Here is a 25537-nt window from a genome sequence, read left to right on the forward strand (position 1 = left end):
GGTGAATGCAACGGAAAAAAATTCAACTGCGTGTCCTGGATCCAGACAGACAGAGAGAGAGAGACGGAGGAGGCGCTGGAACCTGCACACATACTGGGATTAAATCGCACGCTTTGCACCGGAGAAAGCGTGGACTGGAGAGCAAGGTAAGGTTTATTACTATTGAGAATGTGCGTATCACAAGAGAATCGCCAAATAGGCCCCATTTGTTAAGGCATCATCATCATCATCATCAGACAACAACCTAGATTGTGGGTGATGCCGCATGTGGCTTTGCCTTGATGCTGGTGGCTCTGGAGTTCAAAACAAATGTGACGAAGTACGTACTGCGTTGTTGTGTATACGTTCATGTCGCGGATCCTTTGTTTGATGTCGCGCGCATTCATTTGGCGCGAGTTTAATGTCGGGGTTTACTCCCAAAGGCTTCTTTCGCTTCCACTTGGGGAAGTTTAAAGCTCACAATTTCCACGCCGTCGCATTTTACGGCAACCAAAGTATGAAGAAAGCAGGCCTTGAAAGCGAGGCCCCGGCGGTGATATCTTTGTGAGCGACGGCAACAGAGAGCCAGTTAGATCTGCACAGCCCGCGCTAGACCCGCCCTCTCTGGGCCTGGCAGCCTATCATTTGGGCTTCAAGCCCTGACGTATGAGGTGGTATATTTCTCACCACTCCCACTCGGTTATAAAACACCGGACAATAAGCTGTCATTAATACTAGATGCAAGTGTATGGTCAACAATAGCTAACCTGGAAGTGTACTATACACTTTAATTTGGCTTTTTAACTTCTGCTGTGAATTTTGAGGTTTACTGGGTGTGTTGGATAAAACTCTCTTAAGGGTTACTTTATTATTATTATTGTATTATGCATATTACACATTATTAGGCCTTTATTAGAAACTATTATATTTGTTTCTGTCTAGACTAGGTTACACATTTCTCTGTATCCGTTTGAGCTGTATGTATCAACTTCATTGTCCTCCGACCTTATATGATCTTGTATTTTTAATTGTTTATTTCTTTTATATGTTCGTTTGTGTCACTTGTATCTGAGCGGTCAGTGAGTGTGCGTCATGCTTTGCTTACATGACATCGCTTTTGTTTCTCACAAGACACGTTGTGCTGCTGCTGCGACCGTATTTATTAAACATTTCGCTGAAGTGGTTATTGTATTATTATTATTTAAACCAATGGTTGTAAAATATTTGTATGAAAATGTTTTGTGCCCAGGGGGAGAATTTGTGTTGTCAGACTGTTTCAAAAAAAAAAATCCACATTTTATTGCAAGAGTTTTTGAAAATAGCAGATCTACAAGCTCACAGCTTAGATCGGCTATTTTCAAATAGCCGATGCAGGCCTGGGTTTTAAAGTTCTTATGTGGCCTATAATTTGCTTCTTTTGGGCTTGTTTTCCTAGACCTGGGCTGCTTATTTCTCTCGCAAAATATGGCAACACCACGCCTCGAGGAGGTTGACTGAGTGACCGCCCAGCAGCGAATAACTGTTTTTCTTCTATTGTGCTCCATTGTTTCGATCCGAAAATCGCCTGACCAGAAAGCACGTGGATCACAGTGAAGTAGCATGAAAGAACATATCCGGTGCTTCTAGGGTCGCATTGAGACTGAAGGGATGCAGGCAGCCCTTCTCCCCAGGCCAGAGGTGAGCTATTATCGTCGTAGGGTGAATTAATGTGTCCTCCTGTACTGTATAGGGTTGGGATCCTTTACGATTTTTACGATTCCGGTTCCTTAACGATTCCCTCTTAATAATGGTTCCCTGTAACGATTCCTACAGGGGGTTCCAAAGAATACCAAAACACAGGGCGCAAATCCGGGGACCTTAACACAGTGGTTCTCAAACTTTTTCATGTCAAGGACCCCCAAAATGATATGTATTTGGCCTCGGACCCCCATCTCAAAATATTTTGTTCCAGGGACCCCAGAAGCAAAGATTTTAGTTACAAATGTTCGCTTTCAAAATATATATATTCAAGGTTTGCACAAACTTTCCAGATTTTTCAAAAATAGCAGATCTACAAGCTCATAGCACGGCACTCGGTGCCATGCTATGAGCTTGTATATCTGCTATTTTTGAATAGTCAAAGTATAAAAGGTTAAAGTGGTTCAAATTATTGCGATGCTATATTAACACATTTCGCAGGGGCACCCCTGGAACGCCCCCACGGACCCCTGGGGGTCCCCGGACCCCACTTTGAGAACCAATGCCCTAACAGGTCTGTAACTCTGAGAGTGTACAAATGGAACCAAATGGACCCTTTGGTCCATTTTGCTCCATTTGTACAGTCTCAAGGCAAGAGTTACGCTGGTCCTTGACATTTTTAAGGTAGTCCACACATGCCAGCTCTGACATTGTGATAAAATCTGTTCCAGAAACGGTTCCAAATGTGATGGAACCGATTCCGGTTCCTCAATGTTGGATCCGTTTCCTCCGATCCCTCCAATTCCGGATTCCAACCCTACTCCTCCTGTAATGTCTACTGAAAGGAGAGCGTTATTTGTATTATATATTTGTCTTTGCTGGGGCTGGTGCAGAGGGAGCAAAGGTCTCAGCAATGCCAGGAAGATATCAACACTATGGCAAAATGAGAAAACAATGGCATTGCATACCAATGTTATGTTCTTACACATAATACAGATACAGCCTCTCCAGCTATCTCTCTCTATCTCTATCTCTATCTCTATCTCTATCTCTCACTGTTTCCCAAACAGTAGGTCGGGACCTATTTGTGGGTTGCGGACACATTTTTATAGGTCAAAAGTAAATTTCTAAACATAAAAAAGGCAACATTTTCATGAATTAAAAACAAATTCAATGATTGTTCATGAATAAAAATAAATCAAAGAAATTCCATAAATTAGAAGAAAAAAAAATTAAGAAGTAGTGACCGGGCTAACGACTTAATTTCTGTTTTGGGTCTTGAGCTAAAAAGTTTTGGAACCACTGATCTATCTAATGATGGGGATATGCCTTCATGACAGAGGGGCAAATACCTCTTTTGCATGATTTTTGTTTTGTAATTTTTTTTAATTGTTTTTCATGCGAAAGAGTCTGTTGTGGAAGTGACTGTGTTAACCATGGTCATTTCATACTACTAGTATTACATTGCTCTGCACAGTGTTAAAGTTGACCTGTGTGTGGAGTGGATGGCTAAGGCACTCAGCTATGGGCTGAACATGTTTGGTACAGATTGAGCAAGAAATGGAGCTTGTATTAGTCATTACATGCCTCAACAGTAGACCTACCCAACTATCCGGCTTCCTCCTTGCACTTCAATGATCAAAATAACCCTTCAGATGCAAAGCCTGACCTTTGGTATTGTTCTAAATAACCGTTATGATGACCTGAAATTAAAGCTGAGTAGTCTTAGACATAGCATCTTTAATGATCATGTGTCATGTGTTTACTTATTTTATTTTTTGCTGCTGTTTTTTTGTTTTCTTTCTTTATGTTCTCTTTAGCCTTGGATCAAGACTATCATAAATGTATTTTATCGAGTCTGACTTTTACTTTTGTATCTGTGATAGATATGCAAATGTAAAAATTGATTTAAAAAAATACATCTATGATAATCTTGCTCCAAGGCTATGTTCTCTTATTCTTTTTGTCGCATTGCATTGTTTTTGCTTTCCCCATCCCTGTTATTTTAGCAATTATAGTCTTGTCTATCCCTCAGCATTGAATGTTTTGTCTGTCACATTTCCCTTCCCTATCAAGAGGTAAATGACCTCTTGCCAGGCTGGCGTCCTTGTAAAAAAATATTTGTTCTTAAGTGACCTGCCAGCCTAGAGAAACGAAGGTTGAATAAATACACTCAATTAAATAAAAAATATTGTATTCCGAGCAAGACACAATATTATTGATCTCTTTTAGTGGTGTCATTAAGGTCATGTATATGAGTGTCATTTTGGCTGTGTCTGATTAACTTAATTTGTATGTGTGTGTGTACACTACAGGAGGCAGGCCTTGATGTGGGCATTATGAGTAAAATACCCCCCAACAGAAGAGGGATCAAATTTGAGGTGGGAGCTCAGCTCGAGGCCAGAGACAACCTAAAAAACTGGTGAGTCATGGTCCTGCTGTTTCTCTGTCTCTCAAATTGTGCCATCTTCCTCTTTCCTCTGTAAATTCCTCTTTTTTTCATCCATTCCTTAATTCTTTCTCTCCCACCTGTGCTACGCTCAGCTTTTTGTTGTGCTTACCATACATTAAGAAAATACAGAGCAGTGGTTGTGAAGGCTCAGGAAAATTAGTGATTGATTTAGGCTTGGAGAGCTGTGTGGTTGCATCACTTTCACACTGACGGGCACTTTGAGCAGGCACCAGCCCAGCCTGTGACCCAGAATAACCCACAAACCATTACTATAAGCCTTATAGTATAAGGCATTAAAAGGAATTTGCGAATGTCAAATCACATGTAAAATCTCCTGGTGTTTACTGAAGGCCGCCCCATTTCCTTTCCTTAACTTAGGTATCCTGCCACCATAGAGAAGATTGACTATGACGACGAGAAAGTGTTGATCCACTACCGCCAGTGGAGTCACCGCTATGATGAGTGGTTTGAGTGGACGAGTCCCTACCTGAGACCTGTGGAGAGGATCCAGTTGAGAAGACAGGGCCTGCAGGACGACTCTCCTTTACCGGTAAGAACATTTGTTTTATGCTTAGCTTTACCTATGTGCTGCTTATTACAGCGTATGGGTAAGAAACGCAGCATAAGGCCAGTGTCATCACAACAGCATTTTAGAGGTCCATTCAATCATTTAGTATTGTCAAATGGAAATTACAAACAGTGCACGTGATATATGTACTGTTTTCATCTATTTTCTTTTGTCCTGAAGCGCTTTATTGGTGTTTCTCATTTCATTCGGTGGAGCACCCGCATAGTTCTATGGTTCCTACCAAACCACTAGTTGCTAGCTTTCTTCTCACTATAAAGTCACATGTGAGGTATATTAAAGGCACAACCAGAAAATGTCAGCCTGTGCATAGTATTATTGGTACGACAGAGATAACGAATTAAAATATTTTCTATTATGCATTTATTTTGCATGCATTTACTTTCCACATCCACTTCCAATTACCCGGCCGACCCTAAAAATCTATTAATGTAAAAATTAAGATTCTTATTTTCTACGACTCAACTTTTAAAAATGTGCCTTACCAGCTTCGGACTATGAATTGAATCGGAGGATACCAAAAGATTCACACCCCTAATAATTGTATTATATTGGTTCTTTACACAACATAATTTGGTAGCTGAGGTGTGGTGGCTCATCTGGTGAGAATGCTTACCACATAAATAAAAGAAGGCTATATAGTCCGTCCCACAGCCCGGGTTTGAATCCACCCCGTATGTTCCCCCCTCTCCCCCTCTATCTGTGCACTGTTGTGGTTTTAATAGTAGGTTGTGTTTTATAACTACTGTTTTTAACAATGCAAATACAATGGGAACATTCATCCAGTCATCTGAAACGGGAAAGGGTTGGGGTGATCCCCCACCTGTGAACAGTACCCACCTGAGCGGATTGTAAAATAGCCCAAAATAACGTTCGGCATAATGTGTTCATATTTCATGGAATTGATGGTGGTGGACGGTAATGCGATGGTTAATCTGAAAGGTGCAGAAGCTTACCAGTATCTCCACAGCAACAAAAGTTGGTTGTGTGCTTAGTGCTAAACTACAAACATGACAGCTTTATGTATTTGACATGTCAAACCAGGCCAGTGTATTAATAACTCCTGCTGGCACAATGCGTTGGTGGTAATGGAGGTTGGAGATGTTCTCCGCAGTTGTGTAGTCGCTGGACCAGTCCAGACTCCAGAACCATGGTTGATGATTTTGTCCAGGGAAGGTTAGAGTTGTGTTCTAAACATCTCGGTATGTTTACATCAACATGAATTAGTGGAACTTGCCACCACTACCCTGCAAAAGTACTGCAGCATCCAATCTAGAACTGAGAGAATCCATATTAAACATGTCCTATCCCCACTATATCAGTTAACTATTCATATGCTGTGTTCATTCTGCATTATCCAAATCGGAGCAATTAAAAGCCTATAATTCTGTTGCACCATATCAATTCTATCAATCAATTAAATCTATGATGTATTTATTACATTTCAATGTCAATACATTTGTAATCAAAACTCTAGTTAACTTCAATTTGATCATATAAAACACTGCGTTCTCACAGATGTACAGTAACTTAAGCATTATTATTTGTTTAGATTATTTAATAGTGTCATATCAAACTCACTGACAGAACGGATACTACAGTAGATTGCTAGGCTGCTTGCCTGTTTTCTTTTAGAGCGTGTGCCACAAAATACTAGCCTCAGGTAACGTTATTGCAGCCAAAGCAGAACCCCAAAAGACAACATGTATTATTATTATTTTTATTATTAGAAAATAAATACATAAATACGAATCAGTTTGATTTGGTGTAAATCAGTGGCTTCGTGCAAGCTCCATCATTTCAAGAAAGAGAAAGGAGGGCACAGAGACGGAGGACAAGGAGAAAATCGATATATCTACATAAACACATAGCATAGTACATGTACATGAGGTTAGACATAAGGTGCAAAAGAGTGGTAACGCATCGGTAGGTCCGCATAGCAGCAGGTATGTATGTGAGGCAAGACATAAGGTGCACAACGGCACATAAGAAGGTAGCCACATAAGGCTCCTAAGCCAAACAGTTCATGCGTTATTCACCAAAATATGAAAATGTCTCTCAACAGATGGTGGCACTACAAGGTAGTTAAATCTATTTTACGTAGTTCCATAAATATGTAGTCCTGGACCCACTAAGCACAAGCAAATGTACATGGCCGCATGTACTCCTACAACTGTCACTGCTTTAGTTTTACCTGTCTCAATATCTTCTGTAACTACAGTGTAACTTTACACATTTTGTTGATTATGAAGAAGATTACATGTATGATTTGTATTATAGTCATAGACTATATAAGAAATTTGTGATGAGAGATGGAACATTTTTAAATTGAATGTTAGCATACAGAAATGTATAATACTATCCCTGCACTTTTTATTAGCTACTTTTCATAGGAATCTTTTGTACATGTCGCAGTGCATTGTACAGTGTCTGTAACTTTTCACTTGCTGCTTCCAGACACCTGACATCTCTTGGCTTTAACCAGCCTGTCAACATCATGAACCAGTTTCTAAGCAGTTATTTTCAAAATGTAATTTAGATGTCTATGTGTCACCTGCGAGCACAGTTTAGATTTATAACTGTTCATTACGGAGAAAGCCTGCTCACAGAGTTGCCCTGAACATCCCGATCCTCACTCCCCACTTCTGGAGAACACGGATTGATGTTTTTTCAGCACTGCTTCAAGCTTCAAGTTTAACTTTTGCGTTCTGCATCTTCCTGCATACTTGTCATATTTTTATCAGTGTGACAAGTGCAACAGCCACTTGTAAAGAGCATATGTACTGTATGAGAGACACAGGTTTGCCCTTGAACTCACAGAACAAAAATAAGTCTCATCTAATTATCGTCTCATATCCGTTGACGGTCAACGTCAACTCTTCTTTCCTTGAACAACATTTTAAACCACAGCAGCAAACCGTCTCGGCTTGGCTACAGGTGATACTTACCTGCATACTCATTGTGTTTTACTGTGTTTGACAACGTAAGAGCGGCGAGGTAACTGCTGTCTATTGTTATGCAAACGTACACAACCAGGTTGCCGGTGAGTTGGGAAACTGGTATTGACAGTGGGAGCGCTGCGCGAGTGAGCGGCGAAGGTGGCGTCAGAGTGCCTCCATAAATAAATGTACGTACGGTAGACTACTTGTAAAGTGATTGCTACCTCTGTCCTCCTTCCAGGAGTTTCATGTGAATGAAAAAGTCCTGGCCAGCTGGTCTGACTGCCGTCTCTACCCTGCAAAGGTTCTTTCGGTCAATAAAGATGGTGAGTACCACTGACCTCTTTATAACGGCATTTATAATGTGTCATAAATATCAGCCAACGATTGTGGAAATGTACTTTGCATTAATATGATTTCCTCTACCCTCTTCAGCGTCCTACACTGTGAAGTTCTATGATGGAGTCATCCAGACAGTGAAGGGGATTCATGTGAAGCCTTTTGTTAAAGAGGTACGTTTGTAATAAATACCCAGAATTCCTCTGCACCAGCAACAGTCACATAGACATCTGGTGTACCACCAGATGTCTACGTGACTGTTTTGTTTATGTTAGATGTTGAGGTTTAGGCACATGTATTTGAGAGGTGTATTAAAGTGATGTTGAACTTTAATACACCTCTCTGGAACAGCCTCCCATTGGACATTAGGGTTGCAAATTCCATTGCCATTTTTAAAACCAAATTAAAGACCCATTTTTATAGAAAGGCCTTTTTAACCTCTTAACAGCAGAATTTCGGTGCTTCTCATTTACTCACTGATACTGTTGTGTGTTGTTTTTATTGTTGCAAAATTGTATTTCATTGTTCACTGTCTGATTTTAAGTTGTTAAGCACTTTGTAACATTGTTTAAAAAGGTGCTATATAAATAAAGTTTATTATTATTATCCATTTTTGTTGTGCTAGAGAACTTATGTCAAGGGTAATATAACATGAATACCATCATTTTATTTTCCTGCTACTACGCACCAGGACGGAATTATTTTAAATATTAGCAGAATACGCTTATACAATATACTTAGTTGACTGGAGTCCCCCAGGGGTCTATACTAGGAACCCTCCTGTTTTTGCTCTACACTAAATATCTTGGCTTAAATAGCCAATCTACAAGCGTTGTAGATCTGCTGTTTTCATCCAATCTTCATCAACCTTGGAATAAATGTTACCTTACTATTCGGAGGAGGGAGTAGCAATGACCTATAAATAATTACCAACTGAGTCAATCGGCTGACAATAGTTACATGACAGACTGACGGACTGACTGACTGACTGACTGACTGACTGACTGACTGATTTAGAACAGTGACATGGCCACTATGTCAAAGGTGTGTAGTTATCTGAAAGTAATGCATACCCACTGGCCAATCAGAATCAAGTGTTCTTTGTGGCCATTAATTACATTGTGCCCAGGTAGCTACCTGGGCACAATAAAACCCATGGTTTTAATGATGTTCAATATCACTTTAAGCTCATGTGTGTGTTTTTTCCCCTGCTGACAAACAGAATGGAGGGCGGTCTCGGGCCACTGATAAGAACATGGTTAGGAAGGTCCAAAATGGAAGAGAAGGGAGTTCTCAGGAGAACGGCGCCCCTAAGATCAAGCGGGCCAGACGCAGCACGTCAGACCAGGAGGAGGACAGCCACAGTGAGGACGAGGAAGAGTGGGCGGACCAGGTGGTTGACGAGAAGAGCAAGACGAAAGCCAAGAGCGAGGGCACTGTGGTAGAGTCGCCCACTGTTAAATGTGAAATGGACACAACGCAGCACAGCGATCAGAACACCAAGCTCAATGGTGTAGAGAAGGAACCAGGACTCACTAATGGGTTTAAAGTGGAAGAGAATGTAAAATTAGAGGAAAGCACCTGTCATTTAAACGGACACGTGAAGCAAGAGGAAGTGGAAGTGGAACTGAATGGAACTAAGCCATATACAGAGGTGTCCAAGCCATGTACAGAGATGCCCGGTCAGACGTTGGCACAGCCGGGACAAGTGTCTGTTGCTATGACAGCCCCAGAATCCAATGGTGACGAGGAACAGAAGCCGAGCATCCAGTCAGATAAGCCTCCTCCACCCACGGGGGAGGTGCTGCCCTCACAGCCATTAAAACGTAAGTGAAGTGTGTATGAAGGATTAGAGGGAATGGTTTCTACTGAAATTATTTGAGTGTGAAATCAAGTGCAGTGAATGGTAAATAGGACCTGAGCATATTTCTGAGACTTGAGTGTCAATCGCTAAGTGACTTGTATTTAATTTTGTTTTAATAGCTGTAAGAAAGCAAGGTTTTCACAACCCCAACAGATTCAGCAGAGAACCATGTGAGTATTTAACATTCCTGATATTGCACCAATTCAGCAGTGTTCTCTTAACCCTTTAAGACCTGGAACTGTGTCATTTTTAGATTTGAGCTAAAAAGCATTATTGTACACTTTGGCTATTCAAAAATAGCAGATATACAAGCTCATAGCGCGGCACCGAGTGCCGCGCTATGAACTTGTAGATCTGCTATTTTTGAAAAATCGTGAAAATGTGTGAAAATATTTGAATATAAATATTTTTAAAGCGAACATTTTTAACTCAAATCGTTGCTTCTGGGGGTCCCTGGAACAATATATTTTGGTGGGGGTCCGCGGCCAAATACATATCATTTTGGGGGTCCTTGACATGAAAAAGATTGAGCACCACTGATATAGAAACATAGGTTTTTCAGAAAACTGTTGAGATTTAGGAGACATGTAGAATCGGCTTCAGGTCTCAATGGGTTTTAAACTGCTCCACTGACCTCCTTGTGAACTCCTGTGGCCTGTTTTCAGTGTACAGAGTTATCAAAAACCAGCCTCCACCAGTCCTGTCCATCAACCTAGACCACAACCCCTTTAAGTGCAGCGCTCCAGGCTGCACCAAGTCCTTCCGCAAGGCCAAGCTGCTGCACTATCACATGAAATACTACCACGGGGAGGACCAGCCCCCGGAGGCCGACCTCAGCCCCACAAGGAGCATCCAGACCAGGGCCTCTGAGAAGCAGGCCATCGCTACCCTTGAGAGTCCCAAGAGAAGGCGCACCATCTCTGCCTCTATGCGTGAGTTCCTGTTATGTCAAGGCTTGCAGTCTCTTTACACAAGGTCGAACGTTATAGAGCTCTGGAAATCACGTGGCAGAGTCATGTTTCGTCTGTTTACACTGCCATTATGGCAGGAAAGCTGTCAAGCAAACTAAATTAAAACTAGAAAAGTATTCTCCTATGAGCACAGGTCTCTGCCAGGTTGTTTAATCTGTTATATGTAATGAATAATGATCACATACTTACAGGTTTTCCACACTATTGTAGAAAAAATACTGTGCTTGGTTTTGCTAAAATATGAATTATTTGTTTTTCTTTTCCATATCAGACCCTGGAGGAACATCCCACAGTGAAGTTAAGACTGCAGGCAGACGGACATCAGCGCCACCTGCTGTTGACACCCAGGGCCAGCAGCAGAGGTCGCTGCTCAGAGAGAAGAGCAAGGAGAACCAGCTGGAAAGGAACGGATACCAACTGCAGGACAAAGATGGGGAGAACAGCAGCTTTGATATTGGTCAGTATGATGGTGAGAGAAGCTGTTTGTAGTTGGAAATTATTGCGGAATACACTATATGCGGGCCTCCTTTGTTAACACATTGACCGCCAGAGGTTAATCTCATAATGTACTCACCAGTGCCAAGGTGTTTTTGTTGTTTTTTTGTTTTTTTCATGTCGCCATAGATCTTGTTAAAATCCTTAAGATTGAGCTCTACACGGTCTGTTTACATCCGCGAGATCTCCCTGTATCTCCCAGTGAAGATCGCGTGTCAAACGGGGTATCCATGTTGTAGTTAGAGCGGATTACGTTAAACAGTGAAATGCGAGGAGAAAAAACTACAGGAAGAGAATTGAGTTTCAGTTTCGTCTGTAGAATGGGAGCGGGCGTGATCGTCAAAACCGGATCCCAAATAATTCTATTTCCGGTCATCAAACCGGAAACGGAAGTGGATCAAAAAAAATCCGAAAGTGCACCCGGACCGCGCATGCGCGAAAAGACCGCAGCCCGTAGGGCTACGGTCTCGGCGCTTAACAGTTGGATTTAACGGACCGTAGGACTACGTTCTTGGCGGTTAATGTGTTAACACATTGACCGCCAGAGGTTAATCTCATAATGTACTCACCAGTGCCAACGTTTTATTGTTGTTTTTTGTTTTTTTCACGTCGCCATAGATCTTGTTAAAATCCTTAAGATTGAGCTCTGCACTGTCTGTTTACATCGGCGACATCTCCCTGCGTCTACCAGTCCAAACCACGTGTCAAACGGAGCCGCCATGTTTGAGTTCTGACCGTTTAAGTTAACATGGGAAATGCGAGGATGAAAAACTACATTTCATGGTTTCAGGTTTACAGGGGTTTTTGTGTACGACTTAGAATGGAGGCAGATGGGAAACAAAAAACGAGATCGCACTTCCGGTCGACATCGGGTGGTGTTACACTGAAAATGGTCCCCCTAGAAAATTGAAAAAAAAAAGTTTTTTCGAAAAAAAGGAAAAAGCACCACAGCCCGTAGGCTACGGGATCGGCGCTTAACCGTTGGATTTAACGGCCCGTAGAACTACGGGCCCGGCGGTCAATGTGTTAATGCAAAATGACTAATACCTACCGAATGGTGTCATGGTGTGACTGCATCAGAAGCCATAGACAATTCATATTGTCTCTGGCTTCTGTTATAATGATTATAATTCTGCTATCATATCTAGCATAATTACATTGGCACATATTTCAGCAACCACTTACCAGTCAGTGCATGGACACACAGGACACCCACTGCAACATGACATCAGAACACACATTCAGAGAATTTGGATCTTAATGCTTAGCTTCTCTCCATAACGCATGCTGGAAGTAGTGGCTGTGGTGTTGTTTTTTATTATTGTCACATATAACTATATATATTATTATAAAATTATAGAAGTACATTTGTTGCTCATTGTACTTATCGTAGTTATCGTCCCTCAGTGAGCCTGATGGATGTGGAGATGGGTTTTTACAATGTTTCATGGTTACGTAATTGTAAAACGTAAAATCATGGTTTTTGATTGATTGTGCAGCCCGTAGAATTGTGCAGCCTGTTTTTCTTACAATGTATTCTGAATGCAACGTTAAAAGTGGAAACTGTTACAGAGACTACTGTTGTAGGCATTCTGGTCTGTGACTGCAGAAAAAGCTCACAGATTAGTAATAAGAAGCATATGATATTAAATGACATGGCTAGTCAAGGTTTCACATTTGTTCACTAGAAAGTGCTCTCTGCCTGCTAAGTTAACTGAGCCCACGTGGGACTTACCCCCTGCCACTTGATTGTCCCCACAGCCTCTATGAAAGACGGATTGAGAGAGAAGCCCAAACAGAAAGATTTCCTTCGCATTAAAATGAAGAAGAAGAAGAAAAAAAGGAGGGCCAAATCTGGTAAGATGGGGGATGCTGTGGACCTGCATGGGGCCTCCCATCCTTTCTGCTCCTACTGCATGCGCACTTGCTGTGACATGGTGATTGTGGATTGGCCCATGGCACATAAAGGCCCCCATTCACCAATCGTAGTGTGGTGGCTGAAGCTCTGTGTGTGTGTGTGTGTGTGTGTGTGCGCGCACTCCATCTCCACGCCATCTGTCACTGGCTCCTCATCACACCAACCATTACTGTCTGTTATTGTTTTGTATCTAATTGATGTTGCAGCTTGATTTGAAGTCAACTGGGGTTATTTTTTCCCTCCCTCTAATACAACATTTCTGAAAGTGCTCCTGGTTAATATTCAGCTGTAGTCGTGCGGTTAGTAACCCAACACTAGCATCCAATATAGTTTGTTAAGATTGATGTGGAGAAGTGTGCAGAGCATGCACAAACTCACAATGCAGGCATCCCCTGACTGGTTACTTCACAATCTGAAAACACTGCCTTTAACATGGGCTATGTTCACTGAATGTTCACTGAATTATTGTCATGTACCCCCATAGTGTTTGTTGTACCACAGTTTGTCAACCTGTAGGCTCAGTCTTGTTTCCAAAGTTGACACTTCTGTTCTGCATCTGCTCCCCCCCTCCTTCCCTGTATTAACAGACTATACAGGTAGTGAGGAGAATATTGACATCTCAGTATTGGGTCTTCAGTCCAAATTGAATTTGCCAATCAAATTCCCCCTCTCACACAATCACAACCCTGAGGCCTACCGCTGCAGGCCCGGATACAGCCAATCAGAGCAGATACATGTGGATGGTGGGTATATTTTGTGAGTGGGTGTGGGTGTGCGTGTGTGAATCTATTCACTGCAAGTGTTTTCTCTTCCCTCTGCTGTCTTGCCCGCTGGGAATCAATCCATCAGCCAACCGTCCTTTCAATTTGAGCCGTGTCAAATGTCTAAATGTTCACACTCAATTCTTCACATTCCACGGTATGAAAAGGGAGTCGACTTGGGCTGCTGTCAGAAATGAGATGGGATTTTTATGGTTGATTGATTAAATCCTGAAGGGGGTTTTATTTTTCCTGCTGTGGCTTGCTTTACTCTACAATTCCTTCCTCATGATTCATGAAAAGCTGAAATATAATTAACATTTGTTAAATATATAGTAATTGAGCTGGGAGGATGTAATTGGTATAATTGAATTCGTTTTGGAACAAATTATGTCAATGTTGTTAATTACCAGCATCCGTATTCTGGGGAAAACCTTCGCAGAAAATAGCACATCGACAAGCTATTTTCAGCAAAGATATTTAATGTAGACCGGAAACGGAAAAGACACTAGTACAGAGCCTCGAGGGACTCCGGTCAACAACCTATGGGTTTTAAGTGGTTAACTTTTTGTTGTCCCTGCTGCCGCCGTAGACGAGGATAGTTTGAGTGATTGGTCGACTGACAGCTGTGGATGGAGTGACGACGACTTCGGGGTGAATCTGGACTCCACTTCTCCGCCCTTGAGCGTGGACTCTGTTGCCCTGGATATGAGCGATCAGGAGATCGTGAGGTGCGTCTGCGAGGTGGAAGAGGAGAATGACTTCATGATCCAGGTGAGCTGCTCAGCTGTGGTAGTGGTGGTAACACCTCACTCCCTCATCTCACCTAATGGCTGCTAATGATACCAAAGTATAACGTGCGTACAAGTAAAATATAATTTATGAGTTGCAGACCAGGCGTTGGTATGAATAATGTTATGTCTGTCACAGTGTAATTGTGGAGATTTCATCATCCTCCAAATGTAGTTACCATTGTTCAGTAAATGTAAGTTGTTTGTCCTTCCCACAGTGTGAGGAGTGTTTGTGCTGGCAGCATGGGACTTGTATGGGCCTTCTGGAAGAGAATGTTCCCGAGAGATATGCCTGCTACATTTGCAGAGACCCACCAGGTGAGCTGAAATGATGGAACAGTTTAATTTGGCTTGAAATCAACTAGTGGCTAAGTCTGGTACAAAGCATCTTTTGTCATTGCTTGAGATGAATGTATTTTGTACATGGTCCCAGATACAAATAAACGAATACATGAAATGAAAAATGACACGTGATACATTGCCCCCGCTAAATGTGCAAATGTTTTTTAACGTGCAAAGAAAGCTGTCTTTTATTAAACGTAATGTTATCCTGTATGATTAGACATTTCAGAACATTTTATCCTAGTTATTTAATGTTTGTAATATTCATATTTGTAATGTTTCTATTGTTTCATATTATCATAATTTAAAATGGTCAATTATATATTGAATGACCATAATTTGGACATCTTGCCATTAGAAGCGAATGCCCATCTCAACTTTTGTAGGCAGTGTATATCATTCAACTTTATTTGTGTAGACTCAGGGTGGGATCCATTAAAAGCAAACTATAAAAAAAACACTATACATACATACACAAAGAACACTACCCTATACCATAAAAACATCAGCTATTACAAGAGACAATCATACCAGTGTTTCCAGAAAGTAGACCGATATCCTGTAACACTGAGGCTGGGGTTACACAGCAGCATATTAATAGAATTCTAAGAGACTCATTCAGTCGGCACATAAATGTGTACATCAGGTTTCTCAATAGGGCATGAAAAGTGTTGACTCCCACATTGCAGAACAACTCCCTTGCACTGCACCACCGTGTATAATTTAGTAGATCTCAGCATTCATTTTTAAATGTCATTCACTGCCCTCCATATTGAAATGGTGTAAGAAAACACTAGACAAGACTACTTTATCTAAAATGAATACAAGCTATACAGATTTGTGCATCTGCATATCAATATGCCAGGAAAACTTACACGTGCTGCATTTTGAAATCACATTTTAGCCTGAAGATGGCTTTTAACACATCCACCGCCAGAGGTTAATCTCATAATGTACTCACCAGTGCCAAGGTGTTTTTGTTGTTTTTTTGTTTTTTTCATGTCGCCATAGATCTTGTTAAAATCCTTAAGATTGAGCCGTGAACGGTCTGTTTACATCCGCGAGATCTCCCTGTATCTCCCAGTGAAAACCACGTGTCAAACGGGGCATCCATGTTTGAGTTAGAGCGGATTACGTTAAACAGTGAAATGCGAGGAGAAAAAACTACAGGAAGAGAATTGAGTTTCAGTTTCGTCTGTAGAATGGGAGCGGCCGTGATCGTCGAAACCGGATCCCAAATAATTCTATTTCCTGTCATCAAACCGGAAACGGAAGTGGATCAAAAAAATTCCGAAAGTGCACCCGGACCGCGCATGCGCGAAAAGACCGCAGCCCGTAGGACTACGGGCTCGGCGCTTAACCGTTGGATTTAACGGCCCGTAGAACTACGGGCCCGGCGGTAAAGGTGTTAATGATACAGTGAGCTTTAGCTTATGTTGACAAAACATTCTGTATCGTTTATTGAATATGGACAAAATGGAAAAATTGTCACGGTTTATGTGGACGATGTCGACAATGACATTGTAACACTGATAATGGCCCTTTAAATGAGCATGCTTACACATAATGGTGATTTGCTAAATATTTTACCTTTATTTATTATTGGTTGATTCTTTTTTTTTGCTTTTAGCTGCACTTTCTGTTTTACACAATGAAAACTTTTTCTATATGGCCCCTAATATAGCAGCAAAGAGGTTTGAATTAGGAATTCATTATTTGCCATCTAGTGGACAAAGGTATGATGCAGCTGATTTAAGGAATGGGGAAGCAAGTTTTTTCTTTTCTTTTCTCTATGTTTTCTGTTCCATGAATTAATGTATTTTTCCCTCACTTTTTGTAAGTTAAAGTTTGATGATGCTCACTTTAACTATTACAGTTCCACCCCTTTTCCAATGTCCATGTGTTTGATATGTGTTCCAGGCCAGAGGCAGAGCCTGCGCTATTGGTATGACAGAGAGTGGCTGAGCAATGGCCACATGTACGGCCTATCTTTCCTCGAAGAGAACTACTCGCATCAAAATGCCAAGAAGATCGCTGCTACCCACCAACTACTGGGGGATGTGCACCACGTGGTGGAGATTCTTAGTGGGCTGCAGCTCAAAATGAGTGTCTTACAGTGAGTACAAGAATAGATTGATTGATACGTGCATATACACATACATGCATAAGTCCATCCCCGGAGGGGAATTGCTTTTCACCACAGCAGAGCACGATCATGTAAAGTTGCAGAAGCAAGAGCACAGAATACATTATAAAATCAAACAATAGAACCTTAAACACTCTAAACTAAGTTAAACTAAGTAGGTGTGCGACACTGGTGCACAACTAAGTATAGATCAGGCTTAACTCATTCAGTGCCACATGACGTCTAAGACGTCACGTGGCCTGACGCCCTGAGCGCCACATGACGTCTAAAGGCCCGTTCAAAGTCCCTAGATGGGTCTTTGACGTACGTCAGGGGGTGAGGGATGTCTTGCGTTCTTTATGTACACATGCAAGGTCGCTGACGTTAAATCCGTAGGAATTATGATGTTGAGGCGTCGTACACCTATTAATCCACTAGCCTTTCAATGTTGCGGAAAGTGTTGCCATGTCCGCTTATTATAAGCGACTTTGGGCTTATCTTTCTGTAAAGTTGCTTGTAAACAAACATTGGTGGTTGCGGTTTTATTTGGGCTTGTTTCTAAAGTGTAGTTGCTTATTTGGGCCAATTATTATTTAAACCAGTGATTCTCAAATATATATTGTAGATCTGCTATTTTCATGTGACGTGGCCTAGTCGATTCTTTTGGGCTTGTTTTCACAGACCTGGTTGCTTATTTCTCTCACAAAACCTGGCAACAACGAGATAGCATTAACTAACATGGAGCTAGCATTGTAGCATCTAGCCAAAACAACGCAATAAAAGTCACAAACTAGTCCACAAACTAGACAAAAACAATGGTTGTCTACAATGGTTTGTCACAGACCGTGGATCGACGGTCGGCTATTGGTCGTATAAGTAATTAAGTACATTTACTCAAGTACTTCCACCAACGAGGGTCTTTTTTGGAGAAAGGGGGCCCAAGGAAACTTTTTCCCCTTATACTGCCAACGGTCGCCAGTGGTACTACAGTCAACGTGTATGTCGGCCTGACGGTGAATGTCGACTGCACGGACGGAAATCCTGGAGCCGTAAGTGACGGAGGGGGAGACAAAAACGACAACGTAAGGAGCGCTGGCGCTCGTTACGTATCCTTACGTCCGACTATGAATGATACTTAACACTTTACCTGCCAATCACGAGTATAACCGTTGATGAAAAATACACCCGTTTACTGCCAAAAAAATCCATCCACGAGTATAACCGTTTTTCAAAAAAAAATCTTCTTTTTTTTTTTTTTTTTATCCACACAGAACCAGAGATATCACGATCCAAAGATTTCTAGCTCCATTCACTCCTTGGTTAACTTATTACTTTAAAATCCTGTATCTCGGCTCCTGTGTAAAAAAAAATTAAACACTGGCACTGGGGGAAGTAAAATAAAAAAAAACCTCTGGCAGGGAATGTGTTAAGACGTCATGAAAAAAAAGAAAATCTTTTTTTTTTCTTCTTTTTTTTTATAAAACATGTTCAGAACCCAAGATATGATGATTTGAAGATTTGCTGCTCCATTCACTCTTTGTTTAACCTCTTACTGAAAAAGGCTGTATCTCGGCTCCTAAGCACTTTTTTTTTACAATGAATTTTGGCTGTGGCACTCAGAGCCAAAATTCCATAAATAAGCTCGGCACTGAATGAGTTAATATCCCATACTAGAAAATGCCTTCTAGCTTTATCAGTGGTTTTCAAACTTTTTCATGTCAAGGACCCCCAAAATGTACATGTATTTGTGTGGGGAGAAATCAATTGGTATTGCGAGAAAATTTGATAAAAAGTAATCGGGTACAAAAAATATATAATAAATACTCACAAATTGTATTGGGGACTTGAATGACCCTCTGTGGGTCTTGGAGACTCACTATTGAAAACAGTTATACTGCTTGTATAGATTATAAATAGGAAGTACTGTAGTGCAAAAGAGGCATGCCGTAGACGGTAACACTAGAAAACAATAATTAAAAGGAATGCACATGGGATACAGGTAAAAGTGACACTAGACAGGGGTAAAGCAAAAAACGTTAAAAGGGTAAAAAATAAAGATATTTTGGAGGGGCGATAGTGGTCTGATAACTGACAATGATAATCTTTTTAATAATAATTAAGGAGTAAGACCCACCCAGACCTGCGGCTGTGGTGTCAGCCGTGGAAGCAGTCGGAGCGGCCGTGGAAGAGCTACGACTCGTGTCCCAGCACAGACGCAGCCCCGTCCCCCGCGACCACCTACGACGAAGACATGACACGCGGCGAGATCCTGATGTCCAACGCCCTGGAGAAGCTGAGTCGGGCCGCCGCCGCTGCTGCCGCCTCCTCCTCCTCCTCCTCTTCCTCTTCTTCATCCTGCTCCTCTTCCTCCTCGCCATACATATCGTTCCAGGACTCGTACATCTTCAGCGAGCACTGCTACCAGAAGCCACGGGCGTACTACCCGGCGGTGGAGCAGCGGCTGGTGGTGGAGACGCGACAGGGCTCGGAGCTGGAGGACAGCATGCGGAGCACGGAGGACCTACTGGAGAGAGAGCAGCGCTACGGGGGACTGCTGGAAGCGGACCGGCCTAAAGCATTCAACACTACCACCAGGGTAAGCGTCTGCTCCACAAGGGACAAGCATGTTCAAACTGCAACTGTTTGGTTATTTTGGTGAGCCAATATTCAAACAATTTTCAACAACTTTTGTCATTTACTGCACTGGTTGCCATTACAAAATAAGAAACAAGAAAAAAAAAGGACAAAGCCTAAATTCTGTCTACTGAAACAGAATTATTGCTCAGAGCGGAAAGCAATCAATAATTTATTAAAATAATTTGAAACACATTTCTTTCTTTCGTAACACTGCTTAGCTGTTATTTCCACTTCTCCTTTTTCTTTTTTAAGACATTTCTGCTTTATCGGAAGAGAGAGGTGATGATATGCAGCACAGTTCATAAGACAGATTCCATAGATCTTTTTCACGGCAGTCATATAGACATAAATAGTAGGGTAATGTTACAGGTGTGAACAATAATACAAATGAAGGGTTCATTCTGTTTAGTGTAGTCGTCTGAGGACGACCTAGAGAGTAGCAGAGCCTTTCCAGTGAGCCAACATGCATAGCAGCAGCACCCTGACTCTGTTTTTGACCTGAATGGGACACAACTTTAATTAGTATCATTGCCTGTACTGTATGGGGTGTAACATTGTAACACAGGCTCTAACATTACCCTACTATTTCTGTCAATATGGCTGCCGTGAAAAAAAGGTCTATTATGTGGTCACGCTAACTTATTACCTCACCAGAATGTCCTGTTTCCATTTGTCTTCAAATGTAGTTCTTTTCATTTTTGTGAACAGTTAGTTTTGGTGTATAAAAAATAGTGAAATTGGATACAATTTTTTTGCTTCAATTTGGCTGTAAATGCTCAGGAACCAGCCCACACATAGCTACCAAAGATAGAGCTTGTAGGCGTTCTCATTGAGATCTAGGGTGCGTTTCGGATATATGCACCGAGAATCTGCTCAGTTTTCAGAGTGCTCTGGCGGTGATGTCACAGACTAAGTGCACGCTTAGTTCAGTTGATTTACGAACGGTCAGTAAAAACAATACACCTTGCCTAGGGGATGGTAGGTAATGTATTGTTGCTTTGCACCTCCATGCCTTTCGTCTGTATTGTCCCTCACTGCTTCCTATACTAGCCCCACGTGCCGGGTGTCAGATAACAACAGTTTACTGGCAGCAATGACTGGCAGTAGCACTCGCCTTCTTTGCCATGCATTTAGCCTTGTCGAGAAGGCATTTAGCTATTACTTCTTCCACCATTGTTGTTTTCATCAGTGTTTGGAGTCAACGCACTGGACATCCCTGCTTCTGAGTAGGGACGTACACTCAGTACACCTAGGGCGCAGTGCACTGAAATAGAAATTTCATAGAAATATGACATTCCAACTGTATAACGTATAAATAAGCATAGCCAGCCCACGGGGAAGGGGGGCTCATGCTTGCCTCGTAGCCTTGTAGAGAGAGGCAGACCCGATAGATCGTCCGTAAAGTGTGTTTGGTAATCTTCTGCATTATAAGTTTTAAATTAGCAGGAATCAATGGAATTATGCTGGTGTTGACATCCAGGCCCTGGAATGTGATTTCTAAGTTTGAAGTTGTGGTGGAAGAAGAATAAAATCTCAATTGTGTCACTTTGAACATTTCCCTCGTTTATGTCTCTTAAGTTTTCAAACGCCGGCCGGCGATCACTGGCAGAAGCCAAGGAGGAAGGGGTTACCTGTTCCAGAGGAGCACCGGACGACAGCCGGCAGCAGCAGCAGTGGCAGATGAACCTCCTGGACCACATCGATGCAGTCCAGGATGAGGTCTCTCACAGAATGGACATCATTGAGAGGGAGTTGGATGGTAAGACACGTGGGGGAGTGATCTCAGCGAGGGATGCACAATATTGATATTTTTAGCAACAACTGATGATTTTCATAAAATTCCAGAAATCTCTGTGTGCGTCTCTTGATATGTCCAAATATGGAAATGACTGATGTCATAGTACTGATGTCATAGTCTGGTTTCCTGGTACTCTGATGGGTACTGCCTGTGGTTGACGGCTGTCACCTGCGACTGACGGGTACTGTACTGCACTAGTGGTGTTTAATTTCACATGTCTCATTGCAATATCACCATGTTCTTTATCCTGATTTAACTAAACATGACATTATCAGGTGCCTGAATTCACTGAAGGAAATGAGCAAGTTACTTACTGTAAGCATAAACATTGAACACATATAACATTTATTTTGGTGTCTATTCCATCAACACCAGTCAGGCACATGGTGCGACATATTAGGCATAATATTGCTATTAGTTCCACCCTCAATAACATATTCTATTGGCATTCTTTTTTTTCCACTTAAATTTTCAAGAACAAAACACATAAAATAAAAGACAAACAATAGACATCACATATGCTGCCAAACATCATCTTATATAATAATAAAATAAAATAGAATAGAAGGAAGGCACAAGTGCTGTTCAATGTTAATAAACGATAGTACATGAAAACTGTTTTTGTTCAAAAGGTTTTAGCTCGTTCAATTCTTACAACAACCAGTTTCATTTATATCATCTCACACATAGTACTTCTCCCTAGATCGTCAGAAACAAAAACCCATATATACACATATATAAATATATATATACTTAAGAAGTCATGCGTCGTGTATATACAGTACATGAGTATGTATGTCATGGGTTAAGTATCGATATCGTATCAAGAAGACCAAACACAGATATTTATTTGAAATAACTATCCTATTCCCTAAACCTCTTGTCGCTCATAATCAATCCATTTCCCCCATTTGTTCTCAAATATCTCTTTCTTCATCCTCAAGTTAGCAGTCATCCTCTCCATGTCACAAATCTCAGAGACTACTTGAAGCCAATCTTCCGCAGATGGAGATTCCGTCTGTAGCCATTATTCTATTGGCATTCTATTCTGATAAGCTGATTGTATTGTGCATCCCTAGTCTCAACAACAAAGCAAGGTTTGAAACTACCCTGAACCACAGTGGCTGGTTCAAATTGAGATTTGAAACTACCTCCAGCTACAGTGACTACTTCCCTTTCCCAAAATCCATAGTTGCAGTTTTACTAGCAATCTATTGTTTTTCTGTTGAACAGAATCTTTAAATCATGGCTGGTTAGCTATCAAGTGATTGGTAGTAGTCAGATGAATTTATGGTGCGTCTCATGTTAATGCTGTACTTGATACTGTTTTTTTCTTCCCCTGGTGCCTACCGCCTAGTTATCTATAGTCCAGAGTAACAGACCTTTTGACAATAAATGAAAATGTAATATGATATACATATATACATCATACACTGGAGACTGCATGACAACTTTACCTCTATGCCGTTGTTGGTTAGAGATATATATATATATACAAATGAATCAGAGGTATATAATACTTTACTTAAATCATGATTTTCCTTCCCTCTCAGTGTTGGAGAGCTGGCTGGACTACACTGGGGAGCTGGAGCCGCCAGAACCCCTGGCCCGCCTGCCTCAGCTCAAACACCGCATGAAGCAGCTGTTGACCGAACTGGGCAAGGTGCAGCAGATTGCCCTGTATAGCTCCACATGAGGGCGTCAGAGAGCGGTTCTGGCCACAAGTTACTGAGGCAACCAGAGAGGAAGCAGCCAGAGCAGACACCTGGTGGCCTCGGGTTGGAGTGATGTCGAGATGTTGAAAAAGCAAGCGCATATTGTTTCAAATTGCCCAGGGCTTTTTTCTTCACATGAAGTCGGCCGGTGTTTGTCCACCTTGAAAGGTTGTGTGTGCAGGGATCCAACCTAACGGCCAGTGACGTAACCACATATGAACATGTATGGAAAGCAAGCATCGCGTATCAGGATTTAACACACAAAAGTAACCTCTTATGTGCAGGAGAAAATGCATAGGGCCAGGTTGACAATTTAATGGTTCCAGTGCAACTCCCAAAACCATATGAATGCCTTTTAGTCTGAGCTACTGTTTGAGCTTACCCCGTTTATCTCAATACACACAGTGCTTTATGTTTAAAAGCTTTACATTCAAAGATCTCAATTCTGATCCATGTAACCCACACGGCCTCTTTGCAATAGTCTTTAAAAGGAAGATCACTCTTTTATTGGTCTTTAACAATATTTAAAGTAGTTAAGTCAACATCCCCTCATGTCGGACTATGTTTAAACTTCTGTTTGCGCTCAGTGTGGACAGAGTGTAACTTGAAGACATTCAACATATAAAAGCACTGTATAATCATATCCGTAATATTTCTTTTCAATGGTTAGTTTTTATACCACACTGTGAAAGTCTTTTTTTTTTGTCTGGAATCAAAGGCATCTTAAACTCTGCTATAGAGATGGTGACAAGAGTGAGAGTTTTGGTTTTCTGTTTTTCTTTTTTGCGGTAATATTTGTTTTGGCTCATTTCATAAAGAAAGGGTATTCCCATTGTTGTATCTATCTATTCTATAAGTTTGTCATTTACAGTATCCCTTATTCCCACTTGCTCTTGCATCGTTGTTGCTGTAGTACTTGATTTATGATTCGCTGTATGTGGACCTGTCTGTTCTAAACCTAGCATCTTGTACTCTGTCAGTGACAAACTATACTCGACTGATTTGTAATTTCTTTCTCCTTGTTCTTGTTTCACCTGTTTATTTGCAGTATTTTGTATTCTTTGTAAATAACGTCATTCAAAAAATGTGCTCTTCTCGGGATCTTTGTATTGAAAAGTAAACCTTATTCTCCAAAAAAGGATAACATTGTATGCTACTGTACTGTAAAGCCAAGTTTATATGTTGTCGCATAACAGTGTCGCTCACCAAAAATAAGTGACACAGTCGTGCGACAAAGCATAAATTGGGTTTATGTGTCTGGCCTAGAAGCAGGGGAGATGTCAAACAATGCAAGCAGAATTGCCGGTACATAAATAAACTATCATTGTTATAGCCTACTTGTTGTGTGGACCACGATCTTGTCCCAGAGACCCAGACATTTCTTAATTCCAAGTTATATGGTTTCGCAACATGACATGACTTTGGCTTGACCTTTGTGAAAAACAAACTGGCCCCGCTGAGCTCCTCATTTGTACAGCTGGAAATACTACTTGATGTCAGGTTTAGTCGGTTAATCTCTCAAATTGTGTCAGCATAATGTGATGGGACAGAAAATGATAGTTACCCAGGAAAAGTTTCTTAGGAAAAGCAAATGTACAGTATTATTAAGCCAGCATCTTCACCTCAGGTGTACAGTTGGATATACTGCTCGCAATAAAGTAAGTCAAAGGCTGCATCTCCAGAGTAACTTTGCTCATCCTATTTATGTGCTCGGCTCACACAAGTTGATTGAAAACGCAGCCTTAATGTGAAATCTAATCAATCTCTCAAATTGGATCAGCATAATGTGGTGATAGGGCAGCAAATATATTTGTTTATTCCCTACCAGGAAGAAAAATATTCAATGTGTTGCCGTGCTGTTCAACTGCCGGCCGGCTGCGGGCCAAATCAGACCCCTGGGGAACTTTAATGTGGCCCCTAGGCTGGAACATTCCATATCCCAAAGTAAAAATAAATGTAAAACATAATGGTTGGTTGTACAATAATAATGTTTTTCATAACTTAACCAAAACTCCTTAACGGTTCTTTAACCATTAACAGATAAACGGATAACTACGGATGAAGTGTGTTCTATTTAGAATTGAGGAATGCCTGTGATCCGCCAGGACTGCATTAGCAATCGTGAAACTGCTAAACCAAACTCAGGTAAAT

The 25537-nt window shown here is 41.4% G+C and overlaps 1 protein-coding gene across 4 annotated transcripts; it reads left to right on the forward strand.

The window, feature by feature from the left end:
* phf20a (PHD finger protein 20, a) lies at positions 1-24723 on the forward strand. 4 transcript variants are annotated; one of them, XM_080424732.1, is made up of 18 exons: positions 1-146; positions 1552-1656; positions 3972-4078; positions 4487-4658; positions 7875-7959; positions 8069-8145; positions 9195-9798; positions 9956-10006; positions 10502-10768; positions 11079-11276; positions 13064-13159; positions 13808-13963; positions 14571-14752; positions 14988-15087; positions 17032-17227; positions 19358-19832; positions 21452-21632; positions 23225-24723. In XM_080424732.1, the coding sequence occupies exons 2-18, from the start codon at positions 1627-1629 to the stop codon at positions 23365-23367; spliced, it is 3120 nt and encodes a 1039-aa protein (XP_080280858.1). In that variant the 5' UTR covers positions 1-146; positions 1552-1626; the 3' UTR covers positions 23368-24723. The 4 variants fall into 4 exon arrangements, with proteins under 4 accessions (XP_080280858.1, XP_080280859.1, XP_080280860.1 ...); XM_080424733.1 differs by having other exon boundaries at positions 11079-11264; XM_080424734.1 differs by lacking the exon at positions 13808-13963.
* Positions 24724-25537: the final 814 nt, after the last annotated feature.

Source organism: Gymnoscopelus braueri, assembly GCF_963280865.1.
Source record: "Gymnoscopelus braueri genome assembly, chromosome: 3".
NCBI classification, from domain to species: Eukaryota; Metazoa; Chordata; class Actinopteri; order Myctophiformes; family Myctophidae; genus Gymnoscopelus; species Gymnoscopelus braueri.